We start from the raw sequence: 11,047 nt of genomic DNA, 5'->3' as shown, positions 1-11,047 counted from the left end.
ATGAAAGTAAACCAAGTCCAATCACAATACAGCTGTGAAGTGCTAATAGCAGCATACTTGAAAAAGGACTAGTTTCATGCCCCAAGATATGATGAAGCTTCACCAATATCAAGATTGACTGCATCTTTCATAAGCTCAGAAAATTATACAAGAGATATTTATTTTTCCTATTATATAGAGCTGTTGAAAATTACTTTATTACTTTCCTATTGATAAGAATTGATTTAATTTTCTTTCCCCAATCAAAACCAAATTATATAGGACAGTTAAAATAATAATAAATTTTTTCCCAATTATATAAAGCCACTAAACAATAAGAGGTGTATTGTAAATGCAACTACTCATTATAAAAGTAACAATCCCATGTTAAAGCATGCATTAGTACCTTTTGCACCAATGAATCATGTTATATTAAAGAAGAATGTCATGTAAGATCCATACAGTATCAGCGAACAAAAATATTGTTGAAGACATAATCAAGCCCATATTAAAACCAAAAGTGACAATAATAAGTGACTAAAACCTCTTCATAGAAGTCTTCCTCCAGCTCCTCCACTACTTGACCACGAGGTCTGCTCCCATATATTGAGTTCAATTCTTCAGAACTTGATGGGAGAATTAGCCTCTGATGAGGAGGTAATGATGCAATAGCACGAGCAACTGCTGCTGCAGCAGCAACACGAGCTGGAACCTATACAAGGAAAATTAAAAAAACTCATGAACCAAATCGTCATACACTCCCATTGATTAAAAAATCATTGTAGCAGCAAACTAATCATTAGGATATATGCATGCAGCAGAACTGTACCAAGAAAAACTCAATATAATACGTCAATTAGTGGTTTGCATGTTTTTCATGGTGCGACTGCTCATCTTCTTTTGATGCACTTTGCTGATTACTCACCCACCATGATCATTATAAACCTAACCCAAGAACCACTAGTAAATATAGCATCAACGCTCCTAGATTTTGAAAATTTGTCGACCACCTTGGTTCCCCAAGTTATTTTTTTTTTTTGGATAAATAAGAGAATATATTAAAAGCGCCAAAAAAAAACCTTTTTTTTATAAGTAAATTGCAATAGTATTAATAAATATTAATAAAAAGCACTAAAGGGGGCACACCAAGGTACACATGGTGTATACAATCGGCCACCAAAGAGCGCCAAAAAGTATAGGGAAAACAAAAATACTCCCTCCCTCAATCCAATCTCAACCAATCAATAAAATCGACTAAGGACATAATTGAATTTTCTATTACCAACTTAGACCAAAAATACAAGCAGCACAAAAACAAGGAAAGAAGGCTGCATTAAGCTCCTTCATATATTTCTTTTTCTTTCAAAACAACGAAAGAGTTTGTTATTTATAGAACCATGTAGTCTTTTAAAACTGAAAAAGCATCAGGAAATTTGCAATTGCAGATGGGGGTCTTCATCTTGTAATCTCACTTCTTGTAAGAATTATGACATGCTTTCTTAGTTAGTGTTGTGATGGAAGGTGAAAACTATCTCCCCTCAGTTTCCTTCAAGGTAATTTATGCTTATTTTGCAAACATGAACACAATGATGACACATCTAAGGCATGTTATACATGCCTCCAGAGAGTGCTAAAAAAGTATTGGTGCCCAAAACATATTCCACATGAAAGTGGCTCCTTAGTAAAAATTCCTATGCAACTCCATCTCATGCACTTTTCTCACAATCAATACATCTTTTGTTTCTGATCAAAAAAATGCCCATGCAACCCTCCGTGATTTCTAGAGAAAATAAAAAGTAAAAGAAAGGAAGGTGCTATTACATAGAATGAAGAAAGAAGAATATGAATTGCAACATTCAATGCAATTCCTCTATCAACTATCCTTCATCCCACCCTTAATTTAGAACTCATATTAACCCTACTTCTCAGGTTAGTAATGAAATGAAAGAACAACTTTGAACCTATATCCTCTTCCAAGCGACTCTTAATTTTTGTCCCAAACCAGCTTCTCCATTTGAGACTAGTAATCTCCCTTTTTATTCTTAGGCATTTGCCTCTTCTTTCTCGAACAAGAACTACCCCATGTTATGTCATGCTCTTCAAATAGTTCTTTGTTCTGTGAAATACTTTCTTCTCTCATTTCTTCTCTTGACTTGTTCTCCCACATTCTTTTAAGTGTGGTTCCATCCACCCATTATACATCACTGGTCATCTAGAATCATTTCATTCATGTGATAATTTTCCAAAAAAAAGCATTGAGGTACACACTAATTACATAGGTCCTTTCTAGTATTTTTATTTACTTTTGTTATATGATCCCTAATAGTTCCCTTCCCAATGGCACATTAATATCTTATTTATAAGTAAGCATTCAATGCTAATTAGCATATCATTCATAGGCATATTTAATCAGATCATTTAATCATAAGCCATTCAACCTTATGCATGAACGTGCATTGATACATGTACACTCTAGGAGCACTCAAGATAAATTTCTGCCACAATTGAATTTGAAGCTAAATTTCTTATTGGCAAGGAAAAACTATGGCCCCAAATTAAGAATTGAAATAAGATCAAACATGGATATCAAAGTAGGAGCCTTATGCATTGTCCATTTGTCAGCACTTATTCTATTCTTAATTCCTTTGTTTTCATTTTTCCCCTTCACTACCCTGCACTAAATTAATTTTCCCTGTCAATGTTGTTTTCCCATTTACACAAATGCCATGATGCCAAAATGTCCTTCCTTAGACCAACAAGATATAACAAGCAATTATCATCAATTTCTATTCTAATTGAGGATTCCACTTTAAGAATACGATCACCAAACCTGCAGATATCTAATAACATATACCATCTATAACTGCTCACACCTGAAACCCCATGTTACTTAAAATTCATTGTGTCCCTCAAAACATAAACAAACCTAGAAATGTTAGATTTCCAGCCAAGAGGAAAAGATTAACAAACAAAAATAATTCAATTAGAAACATTCTCCATCTAGATGATCGCAGTCATCCAAGTCACACGCTAAAGCCTAAGTAATGTAATGATAATTATAATACAAGAAGCCAATTTTAAGCAGAATGCATTACTCCTACTGATTTCCAGTACCTAATTTAATTTTCTGGTAAAGCCTATTGCTCGTTTAACCTAATGCTGAAAAAAATATATAGGGAAAATAAGATGAACTAAATTGTTTCAACCTCGGATTTTTCAGTATTGAGGACTCGCGTACACAGAAACCAGCACTCAACTTACCTACCGAGGTCAGTTTTGTAGTTTTCTGAAGAAAAAAAATTACTCAATTTTTTTATTTTTCGGCCTCCAAACATCAACCTAAACCATAATTCACCAAAAAATAAATCTGAAAACCGCATTAACGCACAAGTCCCTACCTCAGGACGATCGGACGGCGCAGAAAGAATGCCGAGCGATCGGGCGGACCGGACCGAGCTGAGAATCTTCTCTCCAACCTTGGATAAATCCATTCCCCCTCCTTGGAACAGAAAAAGCGAAGCGAAGAACAAAACCCTAGGGCCGCCGAAACCCTCACTGCTCAAATCGTCATTGAAGGAGAAAGGATTCAACACTGGGCGAGACAATGACGACGAATCAGCTGGCTGCATTTCAACTCATCGGTCCGAGATCGAGGCGTCGAGACTCCATATAACAGTCGGATTCGAGCGAAGGAGGCGTTGCGGAGATCGGATCGGAAAAGTGTTTTTTGTGTTATCTGTGTCCTCTGTTTTTGGTGTTTTCACAAAGTGGTGAGTGGTGAGATGTGGAAGAAGTTCGGTCGCAATTTATATGATCATGCTCCTGCTTGGTGGAGTTTGTGCATTTTTCTCTAATTCCTCGTTAGACTTTTCTATAATTTCGTCCCAATTTTTACTAATTTGCATAATCTTATCATTTTCTCACTAGATCGTGCTTTTATTTTCCAATTTTTGTACCTCAAATTAAAATTTTGAAAATTACGAGAACATTACTTTAAAAATTAAAAAATTATTTATATTTTTTTACTTCTATAAATAATAAAAATAGAAGTATATAAAAAAAAAATTATGTAATCTAATACGTTACATTTCCTACGGTAGTAGCATGGACAGTAAAAGTGAAGTAGATGCGCTGGTCTTCTTAAATTTTTTTGGTGTCATTCTTTTGACTTATAAGTTATCACCCACCAGACAAGGTGCCAATTAATAATGTAAAAATTTGCCCTAAGAAACAAGTAAAGTAGTTTTAAAAAAGACGCTGACCAAATATTTCTCCATCATAGAGAAATGATGATTAGAGATTTTTGTTTGGGACGTTTATTTCTCCTTCTGTATTTAAAACTATAGCATAGAAAAGATGATTATAAAAATTGCATTGAAAATACTAAGAAAAAAAATGTTAATAGTTTTGATATAGAAAATACGAAAAAAAAAAATCATATATAATTAACATTAATTAGAAAGTTATACATTTTAAAATTATTTAATATTTTCATAAAAAAATTAAAATAATTGAAATGAGTATACAGCATCATATAAAAATAATTTATGAATTTTAAATTTATTTCACTTTTTTTTCCATTCTACCTTTTCCTTTTATTTTCTTTCTCTTACTTTTTCTCTTCTATTTTTAGAAACCAAACCATAACCTAAAGAATTTGAGATTTTAAACTATCATCGAGAAATTTTTATTCTTTATTTTGGAAGCAAAGAGTTATGGAATCTCCTTATAACTCTTTTATTGGTCTTAAAGGTTATTTATAATGATATTTGATTATGATTAGGTCAACAAGGTTAACCATAATCATAATAAAGTTACAATTACTCGCATGCAAATGACTTCCCATTGAACAAGGTGAGGATTTTTTATTTATTTATTTTTCTAAATTAGCAACATTAGCCTTTAAATCATGCAAGAAAATAAATTGAAGTCTATGAAAGGTAGGATGTGTTTTATTGAAGTTTTCATCAAGAAAGAGGGTCAAATTTTGAACCTTACAATGTTGTAAGGTAAGGCACCATTAGAGGTATTCCACTTAGGTAAAAAAAATGAGGTATTCCACTTGGGTAAAAAAAATTGAGAGACTAACTCAAGCCCATTAAGAGAGACACCCTTAAAATTATTATAGAAGTTGTCTCTCTCCGAGTAGTAGTATCCCAACCCTTTCCTAGGGAGTTATTCCTTAGCTCATCCATGGTTCTAAGGGTGATATGATACGAAGTTCATTTAGTCAACAGGAAACATGTTCGAGGATTTGATTATGTGGCTTTGCCATATTGCAAGTCATCAAGAAACGTTTTGGAGTATTTCACTATGTGCCTTCACCATATTGCAAGTTATAATTATTATTACAAATACATTTTTGACTATTGTTTTTATTATTACTATAATTATTAGCAATGATGTTGTGGAAATTCATATTAATATTGCTTTTTTCTAATAGTAGGGCATTTATGTTTGGTCAATTTGTCAAATGGATAAAATCTAAAAAGCTATCTTAACTTTTATAGATAAGGATATCCAAATATTTACATTTGGTCTTTTGTATTTCACACTAATTTTATACCTAACTCAAGGATGATTGCAAAACTTTATAATTAGCCCAATTATATCAATGAGGAAACTCTTTAGTATAATTTTTCTAATTTATAATAGTCCAAAGTATAGGACGCGTTGTATAAGTTATAACTAAGTGGTATCAATTTTATTTATGCTAATAAGTAATAACATCATGTGTAAAGTGTAGTACAAATTTTAATAAGAGTGATAGTTGATTTTATTCAAGAGCGTGAAGGGTGACATCATAACGAAGTTTGGACATTTATATGAAAAATACTCTCAATGTAAATTATTATTCCATTTTTTATAATTATGTCCCTTAAATATTTCGTCATAAAAAACATCATTTATATCATTTATTTATGTTATTTGATTGGATCATATTTTAACTCTTATTATTGAATTTGGTAAAAAAAACACACCAACCTCAACTCAACTACACTAGCACTTCCTTATATTTTGAAAAATCACGCCACCCATCTTAAGGTAATAGTTATAAAGGATACAAGATAGGCTTAAGGCACCAAAGTTTTTATAGGGCTTAGGCACCAAAGGTAATAGCGATGTGTATCATTTGAGAATGAAAGATGGGGTTAGCATAGAGACATTTCATGCCTACATTGTCACGATAGAATCATTAGCATAGTTGAATTAGCAACATGAAACACATACAAAAGGTTTTGAATCCAATTGATATTGGCAGCAGTGGAAGTAACAACTCAATATTTAGCTTCAGGGAGAGGATTGAGTTACTCTTTTTTGTTTTTTAAAACTCCAATTAATGAGAGTAACACTAATGAATGCAATGTAAGCATATGCAAAGTGTGATCATTTATATATTTTGCATAGTTGGCATCAACAAAGGCATAGAGATGAATTGAAGAGGTTCATTGAATGAAAACTCTATGCTATAAGATAACTTTGAGGTAGCAAAGAATACGTTTTAAAATTATCTAATGATTCACAAAAGGTTGATCAATTAACCTAGACAATTTGTGGATGATAGAAGAGATGTCCATACGAAATAGTGAGAGATATTTCATGGCACCAATGACTTGACAATATTGAGTTGCATCAATTGAGTGGACAACATCATTGAGATGAACAAGTTTTATAGAGGATAGCATGTTGAAGACTTTTTTTTAACCCCATTCATGTTTGTCTTCCCAAGCATGTTGTGGTTGTATTTGTATTTCAACAAGTACAAAGTCATGGATGATGAGAACTACTTTAGTATTGTTAAAGTAGCTCAAGGGACCAAGATCCTTAAAAAAAAAACCGACATGCTTAGATAACAATGAAGTGACCAAGAAATGCGTCAAAATTGTTTTTAATGAAAATGTCATTGACATAGAAAATAAGAACAAATGTGAGTTTTCCATGAATGTGGATAAACAATGATTGATGATAATTGGAATTAATGAAGTTGTGAGACATAAGAAATACTCAAAGTTCATTATCAAGCTCTCAACGCATGTCAAGTACCATAACTTCCTATTGAATTTGTATGCACGACTTGGAACTTGAGAGTCAACAAATGCAAATGATTGTTGCATATACAAATCATCAATGAAAGTTTGAAAAAAACATCATTCTTATCCAATTGACACAAGAGCCAATTAAAGTTTATTGTCAAAGTGAGAATAACCTAAATGGTCATTGGTTTGACAATATGACTAAAGGTATCACTAACATCAATCTTTATTGATTGAAGAAATGTTATAACAACAAGGTGAGTCTTGGACTTTGCAACTAACCTACTAGATTTCCCTTGGTCTTGTAAATCTACTTACACTCGACGACATATTGGGAAGAATGAAAAGGAACAGGGTCCATGTATAGTTTCGAACAAGAGCATCAAACTTTTCATCAAACTTTTCAAATGTAGGTGATACTAGCGTAAGGATTTTGTGTTTCGATAACGATAGTGAGTTTAATCACTGGATGGAATAAGGTGGGCTAGTGGTGACAAGGTGATTTTTTTTTTTTTTTTAAACTTGAAAATATTATTTTGAGACCAAATTATCACATGACGTTGGTGGGTGGAAAGTATTGGTAATAAGGAAGAAGGGCATACCTATAAGACGTCTTATGAGGAGGAAACATCTTGCATGGGGACATTGTTCACATAAGGTTCATAGGGTGTCCTTGAATAGCTCAATGAAAAGAGTATGACATTAGAAGGGAATGCCAAATTTGGTACTAAAGATATGGGTGGAGTGGATGAATATAGTGGATAGTAGAATGATAAAGGAGAATTAAGACCCAAAAGATAATTTTAGGGTTTGAATAGGATATAAGATAGAGTTAGAAATCCTTGGATTAGAGAAAACAAAAAAAATTAATAGGAACCATATAATGAGGTGAAAATTCAACTAAGTCCAATTTGGAGAGCTATCATATGCACACGACTTTCCAATTGTAGAAGGTTTTTGAAACAAAATGATTTTTCAATAAAGGCCACATTGTAAGAGACAAATATATATATATATATATATTTAAATTAAGAGTATAAGTAATGGTAAACATTGCGCTCATATGAATAACCATGAAAAATACATGAATGAGAGCGAGGTTGAAGTTCACTATTGGTGCCATAAAGGTTGGGCCAATGGTAACACAAATATTAACCAAAGTGTTGAAAGGTAGTTAACAAAATTCATAGTAAATTGAAATGCAACAAATTGGTAAGTAGAATGGAAGCTTCATGGAGTAGTGTAACACCAATCTCGACAATGTGTTGATATTGATGCTCTGTGGCTCTAACAAGTTTAGGTGAACGAAGAGGAGAATTTAGGTGTTGAATGTCATTATCACTAGTGTCAAGTGGTGACTTTGGTATCCATCACCTTTTTCAAAATAGGTTGTGATGATATAAGTTTGGAAAAAAAAATTAGCAACCTTTTTAAATTACTCAAAATTAAATCGACATCAGATTTTTGTTTAATAAATTAGTCATAAATATTTTGTTTAATAATTCATAAAGAGAACATAACAATGGAAATTATCAAACGATTAATAGGTGCAAGTCTCCATACATTAGCATATAAAATTTGAAATAGTTAATTATAGAAAATAGATGAAATTTGAATGAGAGTTTATGACTCTTATTACAAAAATAAGAATCACAATAGTTAAAAGAAGAACTCGAACTAGAAGAGGCTGACTAGACACTAAATTTTTGAGAATCTTGAGTGATAAATGACCAACACATTGATGCCAATGACTCGTACACTTTATGGTGATGAAAAATGCTTGATTGGATGCATTGGTTGTGGGTGAAGGTGTCAACTTTTGATACACATTCTTTTATTATTGCCTTCGACAAGTGATGTCCTTGTATTCATATCCTTTACAACAAAACAATTGGGAAAAAAATCAATATATGTACTATTTTGAGTACAAGGCGAGATATAAAAAACAATTTTTTTAGAACAAGGGTTGTACACAAAATGTTGTCCAGTTTAAATATGGTATATGAATACATTTACCATAATTGATAATAATATGGTTACTACTGTAATCATGGTGTAATGATAGATCCTAAAAATCGAAAGTGACATGGTGAGAGGCCTTATAATCTATCACTTATATTAATTGCCATTGCCATGACTAGCAACCACAAGGTTGGCTTGAAGTTAAAAAAATAGTGCGGATATGGTTTGCATGTCTTGATATTCTGTTCAATTTTATTGCATAATTAGCACATAATCCTTAGTTTATTATCTCCATATCAAGGATGCTAGAACCTTTGATGGAATTAGTAATCGTTAGAGTTTGAGAAATTATCATTGCCTTGATTATGGTTGTTGTTACAATTGCTTTACCTGCAATATTTCTTACCAAATTTTCCACAATATCCTTTCTTATTTGGATGACCACTTGAGTTGTTGTTGTTGCCTTTATTGTTACATTGTTTGCCCCTTTTGGTTAAATTTATGCATGATTGGAGGATTTTCTTTCTAGGCATTGGTTTGTTTAATAAAGATTGATAATCTAATTTGTTGTGCACTTTATTAAATTAAATTAAAAAATCACTAGCTGCATTCAACCCTTTGTAATCAGGAATAGATTCTTGATATAAAAACCATAGGTCAACTCTAGAAAAAAAAAAGAAAAAATATATAGAAGGAAAAATAATTGCTAATTTCTTGCTAATCTTTTTACACCTGCATTGTGTGAAAACATCGTACAAATGGGATTACAACAAAAATATTGTCTATAAAAGCAATAAGATTGACAAAGTTAAGATTATTCTCTTCTAATAGCAATAGTTATACTTAAGGTTTTTGCTCATTACATGATATTTCTTGAGATTTTTTATAGACATAAATGATAATTATTTATTGTACATGTAGCATTAGATGATTCAATAATTTGTCTATTAACCCACTTTTTAATTATACTTTATAAATCAAAATTAGCCATGATTTAATGCTAACTCACTCCCCCCACTTCCCACATATATATTTTTTTCGTATTTCTTTTTTACTTGCTAGGATGTGGCATGGCTACAAGCATGCAACCATGGGCCGTCCGACGACATACACAAGCACCCAAGCCCATCGCTTTGGGTGCAGCCATGAACTTCATTTGACAAATGGACCGGGCTACACCACGGCTGCGCTTTTGAGGCAATGCTGGCCCGAACAACCACCACTGATATGCGAGCCTCTCTTTTGTTTTAAAATTTTCTTTGAATAAATAAATAAATAATTCCTTCCTGAATTAAGGTTTTTTAATTAAACCTTTGATTAATTTTATTAAAAAAACCTTATGGATTACAAGAAAATCGAATATGAAAGTCAAATATTATTTCTTACAAAAATTCTATTTTAAATTTTAATTTGTACAATTTTTTTTAATATTTAATAAAATTTTTATAATATAATATTATCTTTCAACATTTAAACTGTCATTTTAATGACTCATCACTACATAACCAGGCTTCCATCCCATCGCACAAATTTCAAACTCGTTTTGGATACGGCTGTGGAAAGAATAGAAGTAGAAAAAACTAGAAGGAGTTGTCATCACTTGACTAAATTTTGTCTTTTAAGGTTGTATTTTAAAAATCCGAATGATTTGAATATTTTTAAATAATTTAAAATTCACGTGAGCTTCGTACGTGGGGCTCATACTTGACTTTCAAAGACAAATGAAAAAGTGAACGGAGATGATCCTTAATCGATTGAATTAACTTGACTAGCAAATGCGAAATGATTAGAATTGCGCGTAATTCATACGTTCATGTATGTATCTCGATCGTTCAAATAAACATTGGAGTGGACCCACGACTATAAAGAGATTCAAAAAGGTGCCACGAGACCTCCGGCCCTTTCTATGAAAAAGCTCACACAGCCCTATAATAATTATATCACTTGGAATGACTCTTTTCTTTCATTCTTTGGCGATATCAGCAATACACGCGGTAGCATAAAACACCGCAAGTTCCAAATATTATTCTTTGATACGTTCTAATTCTAACCAATAATTTAAATTAACGTCC

The 11,047-nt window shown here is 32.1% G+C and overlaps 1 protein-coding gene across 1 annotated transcript; it reads right to left on the bottom strand.

Annotated features, from left to right (window-relative positions):
• Positions 1-472: 472 nt before the first annotated feature.
• On the bottom strand, positions 473-3,795 carry LOC117916626. Its single transcript, XM_034832749.1, has 2 exons — positions 3,378-3,795; positions 473-691 (listed from the first exon to the last, which is right to left on the bottom strand). The coding sequence occupies exons 1-2, from the start codon at positions 3,606-3,608 to the stop codon at positions 488-490; spliced, it is 435 nt and encodes a 144-aa protein (XP_034688640.1). The 5' UTR covers positions 3,609-3,795; the 3' UTR covers positions 473-487.
• Between the last annotated feature and the right edge of the window lie 7,252 nt (positions 3,796-11,047).

Source organism: Vitis riparia, chromosome 6, assembly GCF_004353265.1.
Source record: "Vitis riparia cultivar Riparia Gloire de Montpellier isolate 1030 chromosome 6, EGFV_Vit.rip_1.0, whole genome shotgun sequence".
Lineage (NCBI taxonomy): Eukaryota > Viridiplantae > Streptophyta > Magnoliopsida > Vitales > Vitaceae > Vitis > Vitis riparia.
This window is presented reverse-complemented; position numbering and strand designations above follow the sequence as displayed.